The 27,949-nt window shown below is 38.0% G+C and overlaps 2 protein-coding genes and 1 non-coding gene across 11 annotated transcripts in view; 1 reads left to right on the top strand and 2 right to left on the bottom strand.

The window, feature by feature from the left end:
* Positions 1–207: 207 nt before the first annotated feature.
* Positions 208–279, bottom strand: TRNAQ-CUG (transfer RNA glutamine (anticodon CUG)). Its single transcript has one exon. It is a non-coding gene; the product is annotated as a tRNA-Gln (tRNA).
* A 367-nt stretch (positions 280–646) lies between these two features.
* Positions 647–18,789, top strand: RAB11A (RAB11A, member RAS oncogene family). Its single transcript, XM_033851852.2, has 5 exons — positions 647–801; positions 6,788–6,983; positions 7,247–7,440; positions 8,406–8,486; positions 17,028–18,789. The coding sequence occupies exons 1-5, from the start codon at positions 762–764 to the stop codon at positions 17,165–17,167; spliced, it is 651 nt and encodes a 216-aa protein (XP_033707743.1). The 5' UTR covers positions 647–761; the 3' UTR covers positions 17,168–18,789.
* Positions 18,790–21,023: 2,234 nt separating this feature from the next.
* Positions 21,024–27,949, bottom strand: part of MEGF11 (multiple EGF like domains 11) — a 439,586-nt gene continuing 432,660 nt past the window's right edge. For 5 of the 9 annotated variants that reach the window (XM_033851846.2, XM_073801152.1, XM_073801150.1 and 2 more), the window contains one exon: positions 21,024–26,716. In XM_033851846.2, coding sequence (XP_033707737.2) covers positions 26,493–26,716 — 224 coding nt within the window. In that variant the 3' untranslated portion in view covers positions 21,024–26,492. The remainder of the gene's footprint in view (positions 26,717–27,949) is intronic. The other 4 variants (XM_073801156.1, XM_073801151.1, XM_073801157.1 and 1 more) reach the window with 3 other exon arrangements.

Raw genomic sequence — 27,949 nt, forward strand, 5'->3', positions numbered from 1 at the left:
GCTACTTAGGAGATACCTAGGTGACAGAGTACAGAATCCAAAAGGGAAAGGTATGTGGTTTTCCCGGGCAAAGATAATATTTTGTGACATTCTCTCCCTACTTAGTTCAAAGACACATATACCGTAGGTGTACAGTCACCTAGTGAATAAGTAAATGAATTATAAAAGCGTGGCCAGGATAAAAAAAACATAAAAACCCAACGGTGTAGGTTCCACCGAGATTTGAACTCGGATCGCTGGATTCAGAGTCCAGAGTGCTAACCATTACACCATGGAACCGCCACGCTCGCGATGTCGCCTTCGGTTCTCTAATTCTTAAAGAACCCTGCCCCCATCCACAAACCAACCGCCAGAGGCAGTGCCGAAGCGCTCCCCAGCGCCCCGCTTCGCGGCATGGCGGCGCGTGGAATGAGGGAGAGACCATTAAGTGCGGAGAGCAGCCGCTAGGAAGGTCCTCCGGGAGTCCAGGGCTCAGTATCCGCTCAGAGCCTTCCGAGGTGCGGGAGAGTGGGGGACGAGAATTTGAAAACGTAAGCGAAACCCGAGAGCGTCGCCCTTCTTAGGCTCAGGGGCGGGGCACCGCCTCTCCGGAAGTACTTCCCCTTAGGGGCGGGGGCCTGCCGGAAGTGGCGTAGCGGCAGGGAGGGGTTCTTTACCGGGTCCGGCCGCTGAAGCTCGGCGTTCGGTTTATCCCTGCAGCGACGCCCCCTGGTCCCACCGGTACCACTGCTGCTCCCGCCCCTTCGCTTCTCGGCCGCGCAATGGGCACCCGCGACGACGAGTACGACTACCTCTTCAAAGGTGAGGCCACGGGCTCTCGAACTCTCCGCCGAGTCCCGGTTCGGGGGCCCAGGACACTCCCGGGGGACCCGCCCGCGGGCTGCCCCTGCCCTGAGATCGGCCTTCCTCAGCCCTTCCTCTGTGTGCGGTTCGTCCTGCGGTCTCCCAGCTCAGCTCCTTTCCCTCCCGTCACAGAGGGGATCCTCACCACACAGCGGTCTCTTAGCGACCTCCCCAGAGGCCTGAGGACGCCTCAGAGACCCTACCCTGCGCCCTTCTCGCGGCCGGCTGCTGTCTCCCAAATCGCCTTCCTTCCTCCCCGGGTTCCAGGGCCCCTCCAAAGGGGCGCCCCTCCCACCGTCCATCTTTTCGGGTTGAGCGCCCCCTCCCCCTCAGTATACACCCTCCCTGAGCCCCTCTGACAGGCCCTTCCCTCCGCTCTTCACCTTTCCCTCGACGCACGCTCCCAGTACCGGTCTTTTTCTTATCCGCCGCCCTTTCCTCTCGGGAGGGCCCCTTCCCCTCCCCTCGGACAGACGCCTCTCCTAGCATTCTTCTTCCATCACCGGGGCCAGGCCCTGGTTAAAAGCCGCACGGGCCGGCGGCCCCACCCCCACCCGCCCCACAGTTCTCTCGGTCAGAAACCTTCTCGCACTGCCCCCAGCATTGGTAGCTCTTTCTCTGCCTTCCCTCCCCAGATAGTTGAAGAGCTCTCCCACGTCTCGTGTGCGACCCCGACGCTGGGGGGGGGGGTAGGGCAGGAGGGATCGTCCCAGCACCCACGCGCGCACTTGTCGCAGTGACCCGGCAGACCGATGTGACTTGCCACCTAGCCTTTTTTCTTCTACCCTCCCTTCCCAGCGGCAGACAGCCTGGGATAGCTCTTGACTCTGCTCGAGAGAAGGGGTTGCGGATGGGTGGTGGCTGTTATCCTTGCCAGACCTGAAGGCCCAGTTCCTGAGCAGGAAAGGTTGTGCGCTGCACAAATACTAGATTTCTTTATCGCTGTGGACTGGTTGCTTCCTGCTGCAACACTGGGAGGATCCAACCTTTTGGTGTTTTTAGAACAGGAAGGGAAGAGTCCTAGTTGGCCGCATACCTTTTCCCAGAGGTGGAGGGGGGAGCGGCATGGGGAAGTTGCGTGCTCTTTGGTCAAATTAAGTATTTTTCATAAGGTAGGGAAACATGTAGTGCACTTGGACAAAACATATTGGAGGGTGGGGAGTGAAAAAAAATTATTGGTTAGTCCAGAAAGAATCCAAATAGTTTTTTTTTAATCAACAAAAATAACGGATACAGTTTTCATTGAGAGAAGAGTACACTAAATGCTTTTTTTGTTGGATGAATGCGCTCTCTCTGATGGTCTTTCTCTGCTCCTGAATTAGGAGGGCATCCATCAGTAGTATGCTGAACAAAGATCTTTACCAAGGAGGAAGAAGCCATTGCTATTAAAGCTTTACAGTGGAGGGTGGAGTTTAAAAAGAATGTTAAGCTTGGTGACTGTTTCTGACTTTGCCACTGGGTGCTAAGAATGGTTGACTAAACAAGCAGGAAACATTGCTTTACCAATACTTTGCAAATCTTGGCACACTAGCAGATGATATGCCCTTATCACCACTTATTCTTCTGGGTCAGAAATTTTTATATAGGGTGAGTACCTTCAGTATCCACTCCCACTACCCTGATAGTGGAAAGGCATTTATGGAGAAGAGGGTACTTAATGCATTTTACAAATAGAAAAAAGAAACATGGATTAGTTTGCACACTCTTGACTGAAGGCATCTGAGGTCTGGTGCAGTTACTTAAGTGAGACCCTGGAGACTGGGGTTTAGTCATTAAAGAGAGATTTGTTTTTTTAAACAAGGTGCAGGTGCAGGGGCAGTGGGCAGCTAGGTACTTCTGAAGTAAGTAATTTAGGATGAGATAGACTATCAGAGTATTTCTCCTGTTTGTTTTAGAACTTGAATGTTGGTTGTAGAAGCCAGTTATTTTCTCACAAAGAATACTCAGTATCCTGGATTGGCTTAAGAAATTTTAACTTAGCCTTGGGTTTAGACCATCCTACTAACAATGATTGAGAGAGCACAGGGCTTTGGAATCACACAGGCCTGGGTTCAAATAGTGACTCAGGTTTTATATTTGCTTTGTGACCTTTGGAAAGATGACTTTTTTGAGCCTCAGTTCCCTCATCTATTAAAAAAAAAACACCTCTCAGGGCTGTTGTGAGAATTAAATGAGACTGATTGTAAAATTTTAGCTTCTGTGAGGACTCAATAAATGGTAATAATGTGAAAGAAGTTACTATGGTTCTCACTGGGTTTTTTTTTAAACCTGAATCTGTAACTGTAAGAGCATTTAAGTATTAGTAAAGAAACTTAAAACTAGGACCTCCTAAAGTGTTTTATATTTCCATAGGTTATGGTTTCATGTGTTGTACATTTTGCTGTTTGATAAGGTGTTTTAAAAATTCTGCTGAGAAAGATTGCCACTTTTTTTTAAAGCTCTTACAGGATATGAGTCACTTTTTAACTTCTGTGATGATTATATAGCCAATTTCTTATTTATACAATTATAATTTAAAGTGAAGCAACAATAATTTCATTTTAAATGGTTTCATTCTTACATAGATTTATTCCCTGAGATGAGCTGCAGCTGTCCAGCTGGAAGAATGCTTACCTAGCAAACTTAAGAGTTGAGGGAATTGTAAATTAGTTTGTTAACTCTAACCAGCTGAAAATGAAGGAATATTTTGGTTGAAGGTTGAAGGTCAGTAGTAATTAACCATCAGCTGATTGCCATAGGAACTTTGCTGTCTTGCATCTTGATAGGTTTTCTTTCACAACTTTTGGTTGAGCAATTTGGGTTCTGCTGAATCTAGAAAAACTTGTCTACTTCAGCCTTATTGAATTTTAAAGACTCTTGGTGAGGTTGGACTATGAATAGTTGAAAGAGTAGAAAGATCTCCAAGTTTATTTATAAAAGCCAGTATGAAAATTGTCAGTTACTCCTTCAGGTGATAACTTTTAGGTCTGAGATACTATGGTTAATTTGTTGAATTAAATTTTAGCCCAGTACGTTAGTTTGCAAGAGAGTGTGTAAAACTAAATGTGGTTGAAGAGTTGGAAATTTCTGTTAAATAATGGTCAGTTAATATGTATATTCTGTTTTTATGGCATTTAGCAGCCTAGTATTTGATATATAATGAACCAAATTTAGCATCAGATATTAGAGATGATACATAAAATTCAGCAGATGAGGTTAACCAAGTAGTAATGAATATTATCAGGTTATTTTAGAAATGTGATACATGTTTCATATACAGATGCTGTTATTTAATTTATGCTTACACACGTATATATATGTTATGTAGATGGCTATAGTTATAAAATGTTTAAAGTGGAAGTACTTTTAACCTAAGATACTAGTTAGAAGTATAGGAAAAACTTCAAATTCCTTTCTTGAACTATAGGATGTGATCGTATAGTTTGCCTCATTAAAAAAATCAATTAAGTATTGTCATCTTAATGAGAGAAACTGTTTTGATTAGAAATTAAGTGTGAGTCCATGAACTTTTGGGTTTTTGGTTTGGTTTTTTTTTAATTATAACCAGTAAATTCTCTTCTGTTTAGGTAATTTAATCCATTCTAGTTTGTTTATTTTTTAGTGAGCCTAAATATAACCTTTCTTGGTGTGGTTTCTCTTTTGGCAACTGAATAGAAGCAGCTTTCCTTAGTGTGTCATTTCTCAGCATCATCTTGGCAGCACTATTCTTAAAAAACCAATACTTTCTGTTGTCATTTAAAATACAGTCCTTTAAGAAGTTGCTAGTCATAATTCTGTCAGCCTTTTCCATGTCTAGTTGAGATAACTATTTTATACTATATAAAGTATTCATGAATCTTGAATTATTTTCAGATAAGGGTACTAATTTTATGTTAAAATTAATTGATTATATCAAGGGGAAAACATGCCCTCACTAAATATTTTTATGATGGCGTAAAGATTTGAGGATGGGGAGATAATGAACATAATCATTAAAGTGGAGGTTGAAAGGCAAGAGACCAAAATTTGAAAGTACTAGAGTTTTTGTGGGATGGGGAAAGTGTTCTTTGAGTTATTTATTTATTTATTTTCCAAAGGCATTATCATTCTAGATGTCTTGCTCTTTGGCTTTAAACTAAATGACTGGCTTCTAAATCGATATATCTGATGTATCTGAGTGCCTATGCAGTAGAAACGTTCAGCTTTTTGGTTTTTCCCTTCTTTGCTATTCCCACTTCAAGTGAGGCTTTTATACCTCAGTGCTAGCATGGGGCCAGAAAAGATTCAAAGGAGTTTTCCTCAGCAGAACATCCAGCCTCTTATGCTAAGAGGCAGCAGTGAGTACACCCTGCTAATAGGGTGGACTTGATTACTGAAGCTGGGATTTCATTTCACATCTAGAATGGGGGACCTTGAGAACTAACAAATCAACCAACTATCCTATAAAATTGGAAGTGCATTGTTTTTGTACGTTACTTTCATGACCTTAGCATCTTCTTCCCTGGTATCCAAATTAAAGCAGTTACTGTATTATCTGTGTTTGCTGCAGTACCTCTGACACCTCTAATTGACTATATAACTAGAAATAACTATGCATTTTGCTGCATGGGGTCACTGCTGCCGGGATGATTTCTTGCTGAATGAGCTGATAGAAGAGGCCAGAAAGATATGCATTTGCTAATAATTGTACTCTCTCCAAGACTGTCCAGAGGCCAGCTTATATCCACTCTTGTGGCAAGGAAGGAATGCATAATGGACTCTGCCCTCTGACCTGAGTGCAGTGAGCTCTCACAGTTTTCACTGCCCTTGCCACTGTCTACCAGATACCAGTCTCTTTAGTAAGGCATGGTCTTATTCCTGGTGTTATTCTTGCTTGTTTGATTATCTGGTCCTGGTATCTAAGTCAATTAGCTAATAAGAACTAAGAAGCAGCATTAGTAGTCAACAGTAGGAATAAGTGTAATATTTTCTGAAATCTTGATAAAATTTTTTACCAAGGAAAAAAATGTTATCAAGCTCAGATTCTGTAAACCTGTGAACTCATTTGTTCTTTAAATTCAGATAGAAATGCTTTAAAACAAGTTGACTGCCTATTTCCCCATTGTTTTTGAAGTGTAATATCACCTTAGATGAAAAAGAATCCACTGTATTTAGCTAGTAAATAAACTGCCTCCTTTAGTAATCATAGGAAATAAATTCATCTAATCAAACCTTTTTTTTTTAAGTCATTAAGTCGTAAGTAAAAGTGTAGGCCCTCCTTGCTTTGACTTTGACTCAGAGTAAGTCAGAGTTATTAGTCAGCTTTCTAGGGCCCCTGGTAAACTTAGTGGGGTGTTTCTTTTTGGAGGGGTCTCTAGTCTCCTGCCAGTCTGGTAAATGGAACTATGAAAGGGCCATTGTAGTTTCTGTGATCTGGGTGGCAACGTTTATAAACATGATGCCGTCTGTGTTACATGTGTTTCATTTTGCCTAGGTATGAGTCCTGAGGTCTTCCAGGCTTTGATGAGACTAAGTAGACATACTTAGGGCACTAACATCCTTTGTTGCTTTCGTGTCTAATACATTTTCATATCATAAATTGTTCATTTGGTTTAGGATTTATCTTTCAAGTTATTACCTTCTAAGGTAGTAAGGTTGGTATAGCGTTGATTGTTAAATTAATGCATTAGCCTGTCATCAGTGCCTAGTAGACCTATGATTAAAATTTGCATGTGTGAGACAGGATACTTTATCTGTGCTAAGCAGATGATGTGTGGAAGATGATGTGTGGAAGTCACTATGCAGGTAGAAACACGTTAAAAAGTATAAATTGGTTTTATCGATTGATAACATGGGCACTCAGCTTCACCCCCACCCTCATCCCTTTTTAAAAATCAGATGCCCTGTCTTTTTTTGCTTTAAAACATGATGGCATTGTGAATGTGTGTGCCTCATTCATCTGACATTAAGTTCTTTGTCTTTTTAGTTGTCCTTATCGGAGATTCTGGTGTTGGAAAGAGTAATCTCCTGTCTCGATTTACTCGAAATGAGTTTAATCTTGAAAGCAAGAGCACCATTGGAGTAGAGTTTGCAACAAGAAGCATCCAGGTTGATGGGAAAACAATAAAAGCACAGATATGGGACACGGCAGGGCAAGAGCGATACCGAGCTATAACATCAGCGTAAGTCTCATAGTTTTTTAAGTTCTGTGAAATAGGCTACCTAAGTGAATTAACTGACTTTTGGTATTGGAAAAAGGTACTGTTTTGTTTTCTTTAAAGAATTCTGGTATTAGGATTCTAAAATTTATAAGTGTGTTTAAAACTATATGTGTATGTGTGTGTATATATATATATATATATACACCATATATTTAGTCTTTTCTGGTGTTCTCTTCCATCTTGTGGTTGTTTTCTAATAGTTAAATACATGTTTCTGTTTTCAGATACTATCGTGGAGCTGTAGGTGCCTTATTGGTTTATGACATTGCTAAACATCTCACATATGAAAATGTAGAGCGATGGCTGAAAGAACTGAGAGATCATGCTGATAGTAACATTGTTATCATGCTTGTGGGCAATAAGAGTGATTTGCGCCATCTCAGGGCGGTTCCTACAGATGAAGCAAGAGCTTTTGCAGGTTAGTTGTATGAATTCTGTGATATTACAGTGATTCTGTATTTCTTGCAGTTTTGATAACCCTCCCATGAGGGTAATCGGTTACAGTAGTTTTGGAAAGGTAAACATGAATGCTTAACAAGTATTGTTGTTTTGAAAGTGTGTGATGACTGTACAACTCTTTTGCTTAACTTTGAGTTATTAAAACTGTAGTATTTTGAGTTTTTGCTGCCAAAAGTTGACTATGAATACTGTCTTCTTTTCTCTCCCTGGAACGGGTAGATGAAATCTATGTTTATTCTGTGCTTCCTGCGTTTTTCCATTATGTCTGTGTTTTACTAAGGCTTGTTCTATGTGTGTCCGAAAAGTAGTGGCCCAGGGAGTGGTCAAGGACCAACAGGGGTGTAGCTGCTTAGGAGTTGTAACTTTTTTGGCTTAATAGAGGCTCTGCCTATCTACTGACTCCGTATTGGTAGGGGCAGCCTACTAGAAGGCAACATTGTACATTCTTGACAAGTGAAAATTGTGACCTTCCACTATTGATGATGCTGTGAATAAAATTTTCTATCACAGTTTTTCAGTTTTCTGGGAGAGAAGCTTTATTTCAGATAATACAGTCACTGAATTCTGAGTGAATCACATATACCCACCCACGTTCATACCATAGCTATGTGGTTGATGGGGAGAAGCCCAGTAAGGGATGAAATTAGCTGAGTATTTGATAAGTTTACTACATTATGCCTAGTGTTGTTCATTGCTAGTGGTAGTATTTAGATGCAACGAGTATTTATTTTAATTAAGAAGTCAGTGAAAATTTCTCGCTGTCATTTTTAATCTACTAAAGTGGAAGTAACATGTGCTCTTATTCCTCAAGAAGTTGGGGAGGTCTTGGGCTTTAAAAAAGTTCTGTTACTTTCCTTTTGAAAGCTTTAATACATCCCTTGTATTAAAATTTGATAAGACTGAAGTTTTTGTGTCTCCTCACAGAAAAGAATGGTTTGTCATTCATTGAGACATCTGCTCTAGACTCTACAAATGTAGAAGCTGCTTTTCAGACAATCTTGACAGGTAAGACTTGCATTTTTAGATTATACCAGTGGGAATTTGAAGTATTAGGAAGGAAATTTAAACAAATTAATCAGGAAACTAAACTATAAAATCACACTGAGAATGACTATCATTTGAGAGCTACTATCGCAAGACCTGTTTAGAGTACAAAATTAGTTAACAACCCTTGCTTGCTGAGCTTTAATCATCCTAATTCATCTGGTTTATAGTGGGAAAAATACTTTGAAAATAATTTGTTCACTTCTGTTATTACTTTGGTCCATGAATTCCATATTTCATGGTCATAAGCACAAAGCAATGCTTAATGGTACTTTTTAGAAAATAAATATTGAAATCCCATTTATGGAAAGATATGAATGTCTTCTTGAAATTTAGTAAAGAAAAGGCATTCTTGGTTCTGATTTGCTATAGAAGCACCCAGGGAAAAATATATTCTTAAAAACTTAAATGAGAAAACAAAAAGTAAAATTCTGCTATGATCTATTATTGGATAAGAAGCAACGTGTCACCTGTGGAGAAAATCAGCCAGTGATTACATACTGAAAAGTTTAAATAAGTAGTGGGAAAGAAACAAAATTCATGCTGTTTTGGAATGTGGATGTGTAGACCAGGTCAACCTCAGGAATAAGAGGACATTTTATTTATGTTGACTCATATTTACCCTGACTTTAATAGAATGAACAATTCATCTGAAAGTTTAATCTTAATCCTCTAATAGGCACTTCAGTGAGTTGTTTTTAAGTACTTTAAAAATGTATATTACTTTAAAAAAAATTATTTATTTATTTGGCTATGCTGGGTCTTAGTTGTGGCATGAGGGATCTAGTTCCCTGACCAAGGATCGAACCCAGACCCCCTGCATTGGGAGCGTGGAGTCTTAACCACTGGACCACCAGGGAGATCGCTGTATATTACTTTTAAGAACTCATAATTTAGAGTATAGTCTTAATATATAGTGATCTTATGTGGTCTAAAAAATATATATGGAGAAATGGTTAAGTAAATGAGCTTCCAATTATAATGTAAGAAGATTTTTATTCTTCGTATGCAGCACTTGTATTGGAGACCAACAGATTTTAGCTTTTAAATGTTATCTTACTGTAAAAATGTAGGGAATAAAACTTAGGGTTTAGGAACATGGGTTTAGAAGCCTGACTTGGTTTCTAGTCCTGGCTGCTCCACTTATTAATTAGCTCCTATAATCTTCGGCAAGTTACTTAACCTTTCTAGCCCTTAATTTCTTCGTATGTAAAGTTGAAATATGTTTTGGGAGTTCTGTTATTTTCTTTCAAGTAAGGGCTTGTATTTATAAATACCTTGTGATATGATTTGACTTGACTGTTAATGTTGTGACTTAAAGGTTTTTGTCCCTATAACCTAACTCACAGAAAAGAATTGTCTGTCATTGAGACATCTACTCTAGACTCCAAAAATGAGTACATGAGTTTGTACATGTAAAATACTTAGCTGTCCCTGGTACATTGTAAATATTTGATATCGGTAGCTAAATAGCAGTGAAGGTATGAAAAAAAACTCATTAAAAATAAACTATATTGATGATTTACATACCTGGTTTATTAGAATTCTTTTCTGTTATCAGAAAAATAGTAAATAAAGGACCGGTGCTAGAGTTGGATAAACAGTCTTTGGAACACAGTAGCTTTGTTTTAGAATCTTTGTGTCAACTTTCATTGCAGATTGTTTCAAGCAAGCAAGATCTGATTGAATATGCACTATGTCTGCAAATCCTTTTTTTCCTTTTTAAGCACTTGTGTGGTTTCTCTTGGATCAATGTGTTGAATACTCAGTTGAGACCCAGGAGCTGTAGGTTTTACTTTTTATCACTTTGCTCTCATTCCCTTGTGTATCTAAAGCCAGTGAACCTCTCTAGTCCTAAGATTCAGTGTCTTAACATGAGTGAATTAAATCATCTTCAAAGTCTGTGAGTCTCTTAAGGCCTCTGAAAAACCTCATTTGAAAAAACTTTAGTTAGTCCTTGTTGGGTTATTTTTTATGTCCTATCAAATCTCTGCTATAATTCTAGCCCATTCTGATTTCAGTTTATAGCCCGTTTATTCTCATATTGAGTGAAAATGAGGCCAAGTGTTTTCTTCCATCTGCAGTTAACTATTTTGTGTATCATTTTGTGACGTTGAACGTATGATCTGTTCAAACATGAACTAATCAATAAGCAGTGATATATACTTAAAATTGATCTGTTTTGTCCTGAATGATGAACATCTGGCTGTTTCTCTTAAAATTCACTCTTGATTAAGCTTTTGTTACTGCTTAATTAATATTGCTTGAAAGCAAACAAGGCTTGAGCTTCACTTACTACTACCACTTTTTCTCTCTCTATAGCCACTATTTCCTCAGCTTCCTGTAATGTCTCAGTGTTGATCTGTGGGATCAGAGATCACTGGATATGGCAGCAGACATCTGTGTTTTGCAAGTGTTAGGATGTTTGTTCTAAACTTTTCTATATAATAGTGGGAGTATTAATGCATAGGAGAAACAGGAAATAGAACAGTATTCTCATTAGGCTTAATTCTGCCTTACGTGTTAACAGTATTAAGGGAGCATTTATGTTGTCTTTTGATGTTGCTGGAAGAAAAAAATAGCTTTTTACTTTTTAAGATGCAAAATTATGTATTAGAAAATGTATCTCCATTGTTACTTCAAAGTTAACTGTGTTGCTTTTTTTAGAATCGACCCATGCCAATCTTGACATCCATGACTTTGACTGTAACTTCATGACATAATTTTGCTGATGGTATTTTTAGGAGGTAGTTGGTTAGTGCATGAGTGAGCCTGATACGTTGCTTGGCCTCTAAATTTCAGTGCAGCTTTGTTTTCTTTCATCCTCAAGTTCATTGAGGGATGTTATTAATCCATATTTTCCATACTGTATTATTTTTTTCTTTTAACTTTGAATTTTGACAAATTCAGACTTAACGGTTGCAATAATAGTACAGAGTATTTGCAAATACCTTTAACCCATATTCCCCAGATGTTGATATTTTACCACACTTGCTTGCTTCTTTTTCTTCCTCTCTAAATATATAAATAATACTGTTTTTTTCCTGTACCATTTGAGAGTGACAGACATGTTGCCCATTATCCCTAAGTGCTTTTCAGCGTGTATTTCCTAAAATCAAGGATATAGTCTTTTCATAGCCATAGTACATTGATCAAAATTAGAGAGTTAGGTAATAGTACCACATCAATGTTAAGCTACAGATCTTATTCAGGTTTTGCCAACTGTTCCAATTATGTCCTTATTAGCAAAAGACAGTCTGTAATCAGATCATACTTGCATTCAGTTGTCATAATTCTTTTTAGTTTTCTCTAATCTGGAATAGTTCCTCATTTTGTCTTTTGTTTATTGACATTTCTTGAAGGGTATGGGTCAGTTATTTTGTAGTGTCCCTCAATTTGGGTTTGTCTTATGTTTCCTTGTGATTCAGTTCTGGTTATGTATTTTCAGCAGGAATACCACAAAAGTGTTCTCAGTGCATCATATCAGAAGGCTCATGATATTGGTTTGTCTTATTAATTACTGGTGATGTTGGTTATGATGATGTCCTCCAGGTTTCTCCATGTAATTAATAAGTCCAAGCCATCTTTGTAGTATGGAGACTAAATTCTTAATTCTATGGTTGAAAGAATTTTTTTTTGGCCGTGCTGTGTGGCTTGTGGGATATTATTTCCCCGACCAGGGATTGAACCTGTGCCCCCTGCAGTGGAAGCATGGAGTCCTAACCACTGGACCGCCAGGGAATTCCTGGTTGAAAGAATTTTAGTTCACTTAGCATATTGTCTCTAAAAAGTGAGGCTAGGGTTTTTCAGGCATTAATTTTATTGGAGTAGTGAGTGTCTTTTAATCAGACATAGTAGCTTTGATTCTTTGCATATGGCAACCTTGTGTCAGTCAAATCAGAGCATTTTTTGACCTTCAAGAAACTTACATCCTGAGCAGTTGGTTTGAAGAAGGTCTAACAAATTCTGATGTAGGCTGTAGTAGGATAACTCAGGTCTCTGCTATTTTCACAATTTTTGGAGGGACTGAGGAATTTTAGTTTTTTTTGTTCCCCAATTTAGAGCTATTGCATTTAACTTCCTTAGAATTTACTTTGAAACTTGATCCATATTTCCATTAGAGTAGAAATAGGCATATGTCTTTTATTTAACTTTACTCGGTTATATTTAAAGCTATTTTATATTAATATTTTACTTTATATTTAGATCTCATACAGGAGATCCTGATATAAGAACGATAAAGCAGAATTCCTTTTCTTTCTAACCTTACCTGTCCTTTGGACTTCTTGAAAAGGGTCTGCACAGGAATTGGTATATCACATACATTTGGTTCTAAAGGAGAACATGCCCTTGAAAGAGGAAAATATTTGCATCTGGTTTAGCAAGTTATTAGTCCTGTTCCCCTCCCCCCACTTAAATAACCTTCTCTAATCAGATACCGGCTAGAAGGTACCTGCTTTATATTTTCTTATCAAAGTTTTTTTTAAGTGACACACCCAGCCACAGAGATGTTAAATTACTTGTGTAGCTTCTTAGTGCCCATTCTAACTGAAAGAAAAAATTTCTTCTAATTTTCTGATCAGCACTTTCCTTTTTCTTTGTTGCCTTGGGTGGCATTTTTATTAGCAGACATCTTTTTGGTGACTGTAGCAATGTAGTAATAATCTACTTCTACAAAACAGTATGCAGTACTTGCAGGCAGTTTTATAACACTGCTCAAATTTCTTTCCTTGTAATGAGATCTCTTTAATTATTTACCTTTCTGTGTTCTCTGAGAACTCTGCTTTTTACTTTCTTCCAGTATTTGCTTTTTATTTAAGAACCTGCAAAATAATTTTTGTTTTGGTTCCCCTAACGTAATATTTAAAACCACTTGTAAAGAAGTTAAATTTGTAGAGGGTCACATTTAATCATTTGCACTTGAGAAAGAAGAGCCTTCCAGTTGGGGATTAGGGAGAAAACATAAAGAATAAAGAATGAATGGTATAGTTTTTCAGTAAGTTAATGATTATCTTTACTTCTTAGTCACTAGCCTGATTGAATGACTCTTTCTCTTTACCCTAGACACTCTGGTCCCATCCCTTTTTAAAATTTCTTTTTAAATTAATTAATTTATTCTTGGCTACGTTGGGTCTTTGTTGCTGCACGCGGGCTTTCTTAGTCTACTTTTCGTGGCGGTGCACAGGCCTCTCATTGCGGTGGCTTCCCTTGTTGTGGAGTACGGGCTCTAGGCACGCAGGCTTCAGTAGTTGAAACACGCAGGCTCAGTAGTTGTGGCTCGCGGGCTCTAGAACGCAGGCTCAGTAGTTGTGGTGCACGGGCTTAGTTGCTCCGCGGCATGGGGATCTTCCCAGACCAGGGCTCGAACCCGTGTCCCCTGCATTGGCAGGCAGATTCTTTATTTTTTTTATTTTTAATTTTTTTAAATTTTTTAATTTTTTGCGGTACGCGGGCCTCTCACTGTTGTGGCCTCTCCCGTTGCGGAGCACAGGCTCTGGACGCGCTGGCTCAGTGGCCATGGCTCACAGGCCCAGCCGCTCCACGGCATGTGGAATCTTCCCGGACCGGGGCGCGAACCCGTGTCGCCTGCATCGGCAGGCGGACTCTCAAGCACTGCGCCACCAAGGAAGCCCGGCAGGCAGATTCTTAACCACTGCGCCACCAGGGGAGCCCCGGTCCCATCCCTTTTTAATGAAAAGAATCCAAATGAAGACTCCACGTCCTGCATATCCTTTTTTCTTTTTTAAACTCTAGTCTGCCTTTCTTTATTGGAATCTAATCTTTTCCCTTGGTGCTTCTTCACCTTTGAACCACTGTCACCCTTCTGAAACATAAATTTTAGCCACCTGCTTCCCCCAAAAAAGCATAAGAGAAGGCACACGAGCTGTCAGTGTTTTTGTTAGTTTACATATTCAGTTGATTACAGTTTGCTGTTATTCAACTTTAGGGAAATTAGTTTTTAACTTGGAAAAATGTATTAATTTAGTTAGTACATTTCCTTTTCTTTAATTTTTTGTTATGGAGAATTTTCAGCATACCAAAAGTAAGATATTATCATGAGCCAATGTAGCCATCAACAACTGTCAGTTCAGAGCCAGTCTTTCCTCCACCTACTCCCTCCCCCATTATTTTGAAACAAATCCCAGATATTACATCATTTCATTTGTAAACATTTCATGATGTATATTTAAAAGGTAGGACTTAAACCCGTAACAACAAAACCATTTAAAAACTGGCAGTAATTCTTTATTGTCCTCTATTATCCAAACAATATTAAAATTTCCTGTCTCAAATTTTAGCAGTTCAACCTAGAATCCAAATGATGTTCGTACATTTGAAAATATGGTTCCACTTTCTTTTTTCCCCATAACTTTATATTTTAAAAATTTCCAAATATTACAGAAGTAATACAGTGAACACCCATATATCCTTCATCTAAAATCCTCAGTTATTAACATTTTGCCACATTTGGTTTATTTCTATATGTGTAAATATACTTTTCTTCCCCTTTGCTCAATCTTTGGAAAGCAAACTGTAGGCATTATGGCACTTTACTAAACACTTGAGCATTTTATCTCCTCAGAAAAAGGCATTCTCCTACATAATCACAATACCGTATATCATATCCAAGAACTTTGTTTACGTAGTATTATCTAATGTGCAAGTTCATATTCAGATTTCTCCAGGTGTACTAATAATGTCTTTTATAGATTTGGGTTTTACAGTTTAAACCTAGGATCCAGTCAAGGAAAACACATTGCATTGATGGAATTGTTATATATCTGGGTACTGAATAGAATAGCCACTTGCTACGGGTTGTTATTGAGCACTTGAAATATGGCTATTGGACTGAGGAATTGGATTTTGAATTGTATTTATTTAATTTAAATAGGTGGTTAACATATATTTAATATAAATAGGTGGGCTGTAGCCCACATCTAAAGCATTTATTCTCATCTTTTAAATGTATTTCGTGGCAGTAACTTTTTTTGAAGAGTCTTGGCCAGTTGTCTTATAGAATGTCCCTCAGTCTGGATTTATCTAATTGTTTCCTCATGATAAATTCATTTTCAACATTTTTGGTAGGAATACATAGGTGTCATTCATAGGAATATATTGTACTTCATAGTCCATCATAATAGGTATATCATGTCAGTTTGTCCCATTTTTAGAGTTCCCTTATCTTTTGAGGTTTTTTTTTTTTTTTTTTTTGGAGGGAGCACTTTGAGAACAAAGGTAAGATACATTCTTTGTTTGTAAGGAGTTTATATAGTCAGAGGGAGCTACGTTTAGGCAGTGCACTGTAAGACCAAATACAATATATTAAATAAGGATACTTGCTGTAGAGGAATTTAATAACATTTATTCGTGTACTTAGTTATCAAACCCCTACTATATGCTGGAGATACAGCAGTGAATAAAGTAGATACAGTTTTGGTCCTTACAGTTTGTTGACTGAAAAAAATGCACAACCTAAAAATTGAGAACTATGTCTTATTTGGCGGACTTGCTGAGGACTTAAGCCCAGGAGGCAGCCTCTCAGATAGCCTCTCAGATAGTTAAGGGAGGAGCCAGGATATATAGGAGTTTCTTGAACAAAAACTAGGTAGTCTGGAACATCAAAAGATTACTGTTAATTAAAGAAAACCAGACATCTCAAGTTAATGAATTTAGGGCTTTTCTTTGTATGGGAAGCTGCAAGAGTCTGGGCTCATTGAAATGACTCCTTTGATATGCACCTTAACTATCTAGGGCCAGTATTCTACTTTTCTCCATCCTGAATTCCCTCGGGGTGCACCGTGGGAGAGGGGGGTGGGTGCAGTGGCTGATGGCTTGATGGCCCATCATCCTTTGTTTACTGATACGGCAGGCAACGTTCCTCATCCACTAGTTTGTTTAGTGGAAGAGGTTGATGCTAAACAATTAGTTTTGATAAGTGTCATAGAAAATCTTAAGTTGCTTGATTTGAATAATTATTTCATTATAGTTTAACTTTAGTTCAGGTGGCACTGATAAACATTATCTTTCCGTTCTTCTTTTCCAAGAGTCCTTTGGGATTTTGACTTGTTTATGAAGTTGTATGCTTCCCTATGTAGCCAACAGAAATACCTACTGTGTCTGATAATGCAGATTTAAATATTTTTCTGTGGTACAGTGTCAATGTATGTAGGTTTTTTTGGTAAGGGTAGAAATTTAGATCTAAGCCCATAAACTGTGTAATCTCTTTAGACCAAGATTTATTTAACTGATTGGTAAACCTTTCCCTCTAAAATGGAAAACCTTTATTTCTCTTCTTACCCTAAGGGAAATTGTTGTGAAATAATGGGTTGACTCAAATCAGTGGCTGTTTGAAAATAAAACTTTGAGTATATGCAGTCTCTGTTCAGTTTATTTGCATTTTTTTCTCTTATAAATATAACTTCTGCCTCTGTGTATCTTTTTTATCAACGATTTATGGGTCTGTTCACACCGGGTGTTGCTGTTTCTTTTTTTTTTACTCAGAGATATACCGCATTGTTTCCCAGAAGCAAATGTCAGACAGACGTGAAAATGACATGTCTCCAAGCAACAATGTGGTTCCTATTCATGTTCCACCAACCACTGAAAACAAGCCAAAGGTGCAGTGCTGTCAGAACATATAAGGCGTTTCTCTTCTCCCCTAGAAGGCTGTGTATAGTCCAATTCCCAGGTCTGAGATTTAAATATATTTGTAATTCTTGTGGTCATTTTTGTGTTTTATTACTTCCTCATACTTATGAATTTTTCCATGTCTTAAGTTTAAGTCTTTTGATTTTAGCTTTATAAAATCACCCACTTGTCCCGAATGACTGCAGCTTTTTTTTCATGCTATGGCTTCACTAGCCTTAGTTTAATAAACTGAATGTTTGGATTCCTCAATTATTGTTTACTTTTCATCATGGAAGCTGTCACTGTAGGACATAATATAACTTGATCCCTTGAAGCTCAGATCTGTTGGTCTTGATTAAATCAAATTAAGAAGACTATAGACATAAGCTATCATTTTGCCACAGAGCAGCTTATAATTAATACACTCTTCTCTCAGTGCAGTGTATATTTCCATAAATCTAAGAATTGCCCTATAAACATAGCAGAATTTTGAGAGCTTGAAAATTTTCCATTATTCTGGAAGTCAATTTCTAACATGCCTTAATAGGGTTATGTAGTTTAGTAAATTTTGTTTTTTAATTTTTGTAAACATCAAAATTGATTAGAGAGGGGGGCACTTTTTTCTGGATAAGAATTATCTTAATAAACACAAAAGACAGTGATGATTTCAGTAGCAGTATGGTTATGGGGCCATATGTTAAACAGTGCTGCCTGGCAGGCTGGGAACTGGAGAGACTGGTGGAATTCCATATGAGGTGCCTCTGTTACAGTAATCAGGCAGCCCAAGTCATTTAACTTCTCCAATTTCCCAGCAGTAGATTGTGTGGCATTTTATTGCTCAGGCAATAACTGGTTTAATGCTCTTAGTATCCAATGGTGAAGTGTTAATTTTGTCTTAAAACCTTCCAGTAAATGAAATGCAACCTAGTTTTATCACCATATCCACCAGCAGGCATGGAAAATTATTTTAACAATGCTGATTTTTGAGTTTTGCAGTATATTATGGAATATAGTCCAGTTAAATATCTGGTTTCAGTATGTCTAAAGAATACAGTGAGAGGTTAATTTCTGCTCAAGTGGTACCACTTAAAGGCATGTATTCTTTTAGTACGCAAGATGAAATAGTACCTTGAGTTAAATAGAATGCATTTAGGCATTGTACAAACCTGAAAGTTTTCTTCCACTACATTATTGAAATCAATGGAGCAACTCATTTCTCATTCAGAAATGTGCACACTAATATTTAGTTTTGTTTTCTTGTGGATAGTATTGAGCACTTAACTGAAGTGTTCTACAAGTTGTGTCAACTAAAGTGATACAATTCAGGATGGTGGAATATCCCCAAAATATACATGTGTGTGGGCTTGCATAGATTACTATGTTTCATAGTTAATCTTCTGTCTTTTGCGGTGCTCATGACGTGTGGGGCGCACGGAAGGCATTGCTGTGATTAGTCAATTTAGTTTTTCTCTGTAGCCGTTTTATTATTTTGGTGTATTGGTTATGAAGATACTACTATCTATTTGTAAATTGCTACTTTGTATTTTATGCATGCTTTGTAACTTGATTTTTTTTTTTTTTAGTTATTGATTTGGAATATATTCACATTCTAATAAACTGTTATAGGGGGACTATTCTTTATGTTGTCAGATTATATTTTTCCTTTGAGTGCTTTGGATGTAGCCATGGAATATTTGCTTCTGATGAGTAAGAGCATAGGTCCTTGGATTACAGAGTAAACAATTGAATTGGAGGCATCATTGTGTGAATTCAGCTTTGATTTTAGACATATAGTTCAATTATGCTGTTCTTGGAAAAAGTATTGAATATTACCAAAAACATTAGGAAAGTAATCTCTGTACTTTGGTACGTAACAGTGTCACCAGACCCAAGAAGAGGCTCCATCACTATTTTACTCAAAATTGGTAGTAAATTTTTTACAAAATTATTTAAGAGAAGGAGAAACTAGGTAGTGAATTGAAAATGAATAAAGTAACTTTGAATTTATACCAGATGTAGACTTAATGTTGCCTTGGGCATGGTTGGATCTTGGGAGAATTCCAAGAAACCTTAAGTAGTAGTAGAAAATGAATCTGATTGCATTTCAACAAGTGTCTTCATTCTGAATAGTATCTCAGGAGACAGACTGTCTCAAGTAAGAAACATTAAGTTTTTAAATATTATGACAATTTAGGGCTCAAGGTAGTTTAGAAGTATTTTGCTTTTTGACCTTGCTTTTCAGTTATTTTAACTTTGAATTTTTAAAAAACCTATTGCATTGTCCTGAAAAGTCACTTAGCCATCTTGATTTTAACTTGTATGTCATTGTTCTAAAATGCTGTTTATGATTTCTCTCTAATAGTAGTTGTTACTCTGTAAGGGTAAGTTTCTTTAGCCATTGCACTGAGTATGCTAAATTGTAATTCTAAGGAGGGGTGCTAGTTGGTGTCTTCTGCCAGAGGGTTCTGCAGGAAGGTTAGACTTCTTGAGTTTGGATTGCCCATCAGAGCTAGTCATATTTATTTCATCCTTGGGGAAATAAACATCTTAATTTTTGTCGTCAGTGACTTATATTTACAAAATGCAAACCCTCTCAGTGGTTTGAGCTATTGTGATAATCTCTTCCATCTACCTTAAAAAGACAAAAAAAGCTCTACTATTTAGACAATTTTGGCCAACACCAGAAGCAGAATAACTCAAAGGCTGGGTGGATAATTAAGAACTTACTCCAACCTGTTAGGTTTCAATTTCTGGAGATTTTTTTTTTTTAAACAGAGGAGAAAAATGGAGGCTGGTTATTTGATGTCTCACAAACATCATAAGCCTGAGAAAAAAATTCAAAACAAAATATGAATTTTGCATAAGGACTGTGCATAAGGATATCTATTCCCTGTGTGAAAAAAAATGAACAAAGACAATGAAAGGACCTTCTTTCCCCACAACATTTAGTGGGTTAGCATAACAGTCAAACAAGTGCTAAAGAGCTGCTTTTTGTTCTCCTGGTTGGAGCAGTCCTGGTGCTGCATCCCTTCCTGGGATTTGACAGGTCACCTTTTTCACTCATCTATACAATACGCCGAATAAACTGGAGTTGTCATTCTAATCTCTTAAAGAAACTGTGGGAGGCTGATGGTAACAATAAAGTAATACAGAATGCTAATATCATTACAATTTATGTAAGGGAGACCATTAGGATTAGACTGAGAGATAATGGTATCTATTTTCCTAAAAGCTGAATTGGAGGATAGAGAAAGAATATTTGAAAGGAAGTTGATACTAGGCATATATTAGAAAGTATGCTAAATTCTGAGTTTAAAGATTGAAAGTGGCAGCTATAATAGAGCACTGGACTGGGTGAGAAAGACTTGGAATCTAGTCACAGGTCTTCTAGTCATTTTATCTCTGAACCTCACTTCCAGTTAATGAGGGGACTGGATTAGACCATTTCTGGGGTTTATCCCAGCCTTAATTCAGTAATTCTATGAATGAATACTTTCTTCAGGTACTAGAGCCAAATTATTATGCATTCTAACTAAAATTTAAATTTAATAGATAAGTAAAAATCATGTGTATACTTTGCAAGATGTTTTTGGTCTTATAATAACTTGATTAAAATGCTGTCTTTATTTCCATGTTAACACCATTAAATAAGATGAAAGCTTTCAGAACATTTGCAAAATGACTGTCAATTTCAACAATATGCATCAAAGTACCATATGTACTAAGGGGGGAGGAGCACTTGAGGGGCTGCTATGTCAACTGTGAGCTGAGAACTGCTGTTTTTTGGCTTTTACTGTTAAAAGAAACTTCTGGCTTTTAATATATACTTTGAAATATATTCATGTTTGGGAGAGAGAACCTTTAAAAACATTTTGTGTTTAATTTTTTTTTTTAAATCTCTTAAGTTTAATCTAGTAAGGTAGATCAGTCCATGGACTGATTCCACCAATAGAACCAATGATTAAATCCAAGTGTATAGGTTTATGTGTGCACACACATGATATAAATGGCATTGTCTATTAGGATAGTAATTATTAGTAAACATTTGAGTTGAATTATTTAACGTTATTAAGCATAGAATTGATAGGTCCTGGCACAGATGTCATGTATATTGGCTGTTAACTACTATGTTATCAGTACCAGTGATGGTGAAAATTAATAGGCAACAGGATTACTTTCCTGTGGTTGAGTCAGTAGAACTTAACCTTGGCCCCAAACCACAAAATCTCAGACCCTGTTATCCGCATCCTAATGAATAAGCGTATGGCTTTTAGCACTCACTCCTAAGGCTCTGGAGGGCCATCTGCTGGGCTAGACAATGGCCTGGGAGGCAGAAACTGGAATAAGGAGGTAATCTGACAACCGGCGCTGCAGACCAGAGCTTCCTCCTTCTCTGGGTTTCTGTTGGACCACTGCTCAGAGTCTTTCTAGCTCTGCAGGTCAGGGAAGAAAATGTATAATCACTATCAGACTAATCACCAGGGTCCTCTATTTATCCCTGCCCTTCTATAATTGCTACATTGTAAGATCTACAAGGGTAGGGAAAGTGCTTTGTTCATACTTATATTCCTAATATTTATCCTTCCTGCAACCCTGTGTCAGAACAATAAGGAAGGACCATCTAAAAGAGTGAAGGGGCTAATCCTAGGGTTCATTCTAGTTTAGCTTGGGGGGCTATAGTCTGAGAATTTTACCATTTAAACATTTAAAAAATTGTTACATAAAATTATTACGTAAATAATATATAATTATTATACACAGTATAAATAATGGTATAATGAATCCCTTATGTATCCGTCATCCATCCCTTCTGAGAAAGATTTTCCATCTTCTGTTGCCACATACAGATTAATTGGGCCTCTTCTGTCTTCCCTCTGGCTGGATGAATGGCTAATGGTATCATTCTTGAATCTCCTGTATTGAGTGCACAACTTGCAGTGATTGAGTGCACAACCTGCCGCCTTTGGTTGTCATTTATGCTATTGGGTGGTATTCTGAGCCTCGTAAGTCATAATCTTAAAGCACTATTATTCTCAGTAAATACCTTTATTAGCCTTATATCCCTTGATTATGTTTTGTCTTTCACTCAGATGTCAAAGCCCTAGCCTCCTGGCCTTTAAGGATTGTCTGTTAGATCTTTTCTGAATGAGTCTTAGTCTCTAAATAGCAAAAGTTCTTGGTTAGACATTTTATTAAGTGGAAATAACTTTTGAGTATCATGTAAACCTTGTGAACTGACAAGTTGAAAGGTTTTAGTTTGACTTAAGTATGAGGATTACATACAAAACTTTGAAAGTATAAGGGAGAAATTTTAAACTTATACCACTGAATGCATTCAGTAAGCTATTTTTTAGCATTTGTATTTTATTACAAAATTAATTCTGCTGCTGCTTTACCAGTTAGGTCACAAGGATATGTTTTAAAAGGTCCTAAAACAGATGCACCCAGAGTACTGTAGTGGGTGATAACTTCTGGTGGACAGCTCTTCATTGCACTTATGCTAATGAGGTGGCCCTTACACTTGCCTTTATTCCTTTCCATAGAAGTACCTTTGTGTCTCTGGAGCTGAGCACAAGTTGTAATAGTTGTCTTTGAGTCCAGATCTTTGTGAAAGCAGAGAAATTCTCTATTTGAGTATACTGATGTGTGTGAGATATTTCGATAATTTTTGTACATGAATAAGAATGTGTTGCTCCCATTCATTACTTTAAAGGAAGAGACTCTCTTGTTATAAATTTGATAGAACCTTTTCACTTTATTTTCAAACATCTATTGGGATGATTTTCACTTTTCTTGCTGCCTAGAGTGACCACGCAAAATGTAGGTTAGTTCTACATTTAAACCTAAGGTGTAGATTATAGACACATTTTCAGTTTGCAACACAACAGTGGGCATTCTTGTTAAATTAGTTTGAGAAATTCATTTTATTTTGTACAAGGTACGATCCCTCTGCACAGTGAACAAATATATTACAAATCTGGGGTGTTTAAAAAAGTATTGCCATTTCATAGTTGCACTTATGCTATTGTACAGTAATTGTGTTTTTCTTATTCATTTGAATTGTATGCACATCACTTTGAGTAAAAACTTAATATCTGTAAAATAATTGAACAGATTTTTCCATGTTGCCAATAAAATGCACAGTGCACATGTTTAGGTTGACCATGAACCTATTTGTGACAGTGCTAGACAGAAGTTCCTAGTAGGTGCTCTGTTAGATTGGAATGTCTTTTACCAGTAACTTTTAGATAAGTGAAGGCAGCTGTTGCCACAATAGATTAATCACACCCTGTGCCTTTCCCTTCTTCACTGTATTGCCTGATTTGAGTTGTATTACATTTCTTTAAAAATCATAGAATGCTAGAGCTGAAGGGTTGTCAGAGCTCCCTTACCTTTCTCTGCTTCTACCTTTTTTTCAATACATGGGGAAAAAAGGAACCCAGAGAGGACAAGTAACACTCAAATCTCGACCCAGTGCTTTAGCAATTCCACCATGCCACCTCTTGCTGAATTTTGCCAGAAGATACTTGGCAAAAAAGAGGTGAAACGAAACTTGAGTGCTTGTTTGCAGTTTGCCAGGCAGCAGTTATTGTACATGCAGGCTAAGGGAAGAAAATAAAACCTGGGATTGAGACGAAGTTTCTCCTTGCTGATCTGACTTCACCATGCTTCTTGATCCTTACTTGAGAAAGATATTTGAGCACTTGCTGCCCTGAAATACTGAGGTAAGTCTCTTATCTCTATTTCTTCCTACATATGTATGAGAAATATTTACTTGGGTCTACAAAGTAATTTTCTAGTATTTATATTTTAATAAGGCTTTTTTTGAAAGTAAATTTGCTATTGCTGATCACTTGCTCCCATGCATACATGCAGCATTCATGTAAGTATTATATTTTCCCCTAACGATAAAATTTGCTTAAGCCTTGAGTGAAGTGGGGGAGGGAGGATTTACTCATTTATTTATTTTCTTGCTTTTGCTGGTTATTGCCCAAACTAATGGGTTCCATGGCAGACTTCCAATGTGTATCAAGGGCTTCAGAACTCCCACATTTCCTGTAGCAGCTGTTCCAGCTTTGCAGTCATTTACAGTCACTTAGTTCCTCCTCTGTATACCTTTTTGGAAGTATTTTTTTACTGCCTGGACTGTTAATCAGAGAATGGAATTGGTATAGGGTGGTCATTAGTTTCCCTGCTTTGCCCTTTTGGTCTTTAATTCTTGTGAGGAGGTCCTCTTTAGGGCTTGGGAGAGGCTCCTTTTTGACCCATCCGAGCCCCAGTTTACTTACATTCATTAGAGTGGAAGTATAGATACACCTGAATGCTGGGATCTGGAGCATTAGCTCATTGTAATACATTTTTGGCCATGTCAGTAGGTGGTGCTTAGAAGGTAGAAGTACTTCATATACTTATATGTTAAGTTTTTACATCATGTTATAGCAATTGATTACAGTCCATTCTTTGATCATTTCATTTAGTTCCATCAAAAAGCATAATGTACTTAAAACAACTTAAACTTCCTATATCCACTTTTGTCTAATTTCCTCTACACTTTTAGGTTCCATACTACATCAAGCTCAAGATTTATGAAGATATGCTTGACAGCATGGACTCTTCTGAGTCAAGGAATGCCAACCAAATAAATTCGGGAGGCCGAATAACCATTTTTAGGGATGTTTAATTCTTACCAGTCTATGACTGCTTGCTTAAAGGCATCATCTCAGAGTTCCATTTCACATGGAATAACTGAGGTGTTGGATGGACTCAGGAGATATGACAAGGCCAGGACTGGCTTGCAATGTTCTTGAACTTTGAATTGGCAAGATTTTGTAAAGCTGGCCTAGAAATCATTGTTTGACTGAAAGAGGCTGTTGCACTTTGGAAACTTTTTTTTCCTCCTACTACCAGCAGGGGCAGAAGAGGGAAAGTTAATTTGTATTCATTAAAGTCTTATTTTAAAAAATTGAAGTTGTCAGCATTAGACTGTATACTAAACTCTGTAATCTTGGCAGTTATAATTTGATTGACCTGACATATATGTACAGGTACTTTAGGATTGATATTAGCATAGTTTGTGTCCATGTACTAATTATCTTAGGTAATAAAACAGATAAGTGATGGTAACAGGAACCAAAAGCACATATACATTTCAGGTGCTTTAAAGTAATCCCCTCTCCTCCCCAGTCCCCTTTACTCCTAGGAAAGTTGGTAAAACCTATTCTACATGCTTTCTAAGCATCATGTTTCAGATAATTTAATATATAAATATTAATATGTATATATTTAGCTGATGTTGATGAGTAGCTTTATCTTAAATGTTTTAAAAGATTATATAATCCGTAGCATTTGGGGTTGGGGGTGGGTGGGCGGTAGAATTTGCTTTTGAGAACGGACCTTTTGAACAGTTACCCCAGTCCCACTTGGAAGCTCTTCTTTAGTTCCAGGTGAACGTTATAACAGACACGCAGCTGGAATCAGTCTGTACCATTATTTCAAGTCAAGGGATTGTCTTCTTTCAGAGAGTCAGAGAACATTCAGCAGAGCGCACTGCAAGAGAGAGGCTTAACCCTCAAGACTGCTTGTCCTGGGACGGCCCATTGGCAGGACTCTGTCTTACTGGGAGGAGGTTATAATGACCAGGAATATGGCTGTTCCTAGGTAGGTCGTATGGATTCTGGATATAGCTGGAGTTACAACCACGGCTTTCTTGGACCACACTGACTGTGGGCTCTAAGGAATATAGTGAAAAATGAGTTCAGAGAACAGATTAGCTTTGGTTGCCTTGTTGGGGGGAAGAGAATTCTATTTAACTTGGTCGGGGGAGAAGCCAGGGGTTTATGATAAATGTATGAAGGTTAGGACTGAGGCTTGTTCAAGAGATTGAAAAGCTAAGTGAGTGTGCTATCAGAATCCCAAGCTCTGGTCAAAACAGAGGGACTTAGAGTAGGGGTCAGGGGTTGTATCAGTGAGCCCAGGGACATGGGTTAAACTGGGAAAAAGTAGAATAAGGTGATTTTGAAACTTGCAAATGTCTGTTCTGATTGTTTTCTTTTTTAAACAGGAATTTGTGTCAACAATCAGTTGAAGTGTATGTGTTTGTGTGTATTGACTCCCCACCCCCAATATATCTGCTTCACACGTAGCCTTAGTGTTTTTTAAAAGCAGAGTTGGCACAAAAATTTGATTTCTTGTATGAGAGAGGAGGGCAGTCCTGGGAAAGACAGTTCACCTTGGATTCCTTAAAAAGCAACAAAAGAAGGGTGTATTTTCAAGACGGGGACTGGAGAGGGCTGTTTTCACTTCAGATGCTGTACTAATGCCCTGATTTCACTAAGTTACTTATTTGAGACACCTACCAACTTCATATATATTTTTATTAGATGTCGACAAGGATGGCACATCTGTGTATGGAGACCCCGTGTGCACAGGCGACTTCATTTCTACATAGCTGCTTTCTGGAAGCGTGCAGGTGAGGATGGGTAGGTCCTTAATTGTGGCATAAGGGTTTTCACTGCTATTCAAGGAACAAGTGCTAGAACTGCATACGGATTCTTTCATGTAATCTGCAAGGCAAGAGAGATTTCTTAGGACAAGCAAGGACATATGACTTAATTTAAATACCAAAAGCAGAGTACAGTTTATGTGCTTTCAGGATTGAGAAGTTGTAAACACCTTTGATAATCCAAGATTCACTTACTAAATATGTTGAGGAGTGCTTTTCTAGGTAAGCAGAGTTCTAAGGAATTATGTTTTTGGAGGGATAAGAACATTTTTGCTTTAGTAGTCAGGTATAGCACCAGAAAGGGATTAATTCAAGATATTCATAATATGCTTTCACATCTGTTGTTTAATTTTTACAAAATCTTGCAAGGATAGTTGACTGTATTTTATGAGATGATGGCCCAGGGAGATGAAGTGACTTGTCTAAGGTCATATGGCTCGTGAATGGCAGTGCCAGTACTTGAATCCATGCCTTGGGACTCCTTGGCCTGTGTATTTTCTGTGATATCATTTTTCTGAATTCTTTTTGATGACTAAGCTTAGGTTCAGAAGAAGTAGGTGTGTGATTTGGCACAAGTGCCAGCAATTTGGCAACCTTTAGGCAGTAAACAGGTAGTATCCCTGCTCTCGAGAAGCTCGTGATCAGAGGTGGGGCAGACTGAAGTGTAATAGAGGTTTAAAAAGCACCTGGGTCTCAAGCTAGGCTTTGGAAAGTTCCTGTTTCCTAGTAAGCCTGCAGTATATCTTCTGGGGTCAGTTACTCCAGTTCTCAGGAATGCTAACTGAAATCTATTTTAGCAGTATCTTTCTCTGATACTAGGAGAACTCATGCTGCTTCTCCTGTAGTCTCTCAGGTGCATCATCCCCAAGACTTCAGGGTGTATTAGGGTACAAAAGATGCAAACTGGTTTCCAAATATGAAGCAAGGTAACTGTAGCTCACTGGAGGAAGAAGGTTCTCTTTGTGACTGGGAGTCACAGTGAAACGGGAGCCCTTCTTTCAACCTCTATGCCATTTTCCCTTTTGGGGGAAGATTACTGCCTCCTGTGGATTGTTTCAAATGAGGCAGAACTTGCCTAGAAAAAGCAGGAGACTCTCTAATTTGGCAACTCTGGCCCTCATCCTTCTGTGAGGCTCTGCCAGCCAGGGGAATCTAGAAATAAGCACTGAGTTGCAGGGGCTTCGTAGTCAAGAGTGATCTAAGAAGTCTACATTTCTATAAGTGGTAGCAGATGGTGAAATTTCTCTATTTCTCAGCTCTAAATTTCTATAAGTGCTAGCAGATGGTAAAATTC

The sequence above is a fragment of the Tursiops truncatus genome, chromosome 2, assembly GCF_011762595.2.
Source record: "Tursiops truncatus isolate mTurTru1 chromosome 2, mTurTru1.mat.Y, whole genome shotgun sequence".
Classification (NCBI taxonomy): Eukaryota; Metazoa; Chordata; class Mammalia; order Artiodactyla; family Delphinidae; genus Tursiops; species Tursiops truncatus.

What these genes read in the sequence shown, in the direction of transcription:
- RAB11A (XM_033851852.2), top strand. Translation starts at nt 762, where the DNA reads ATGGGCACCCGCGACGACGAGTACGACTACCTCTTCAAAG. An exon ending in GTACGACTACCTCTTCAAAG is followed by an intron (nt 802 to 6,787) that starts GTGAGGCCACGG and finishes TTGTCTTTTTAG; the next exon opens with TTGTCCTTATCGGAGATTCT. An exon ending in TACCGAGCTATAACATCAGC is followed by an intron (nt 6,984 to 7,246) that starts GTAAGTCTCATA and finishes TTCTGTTTTCAG; the next exon opens with ATACTATCGTGGAGCTGTAG.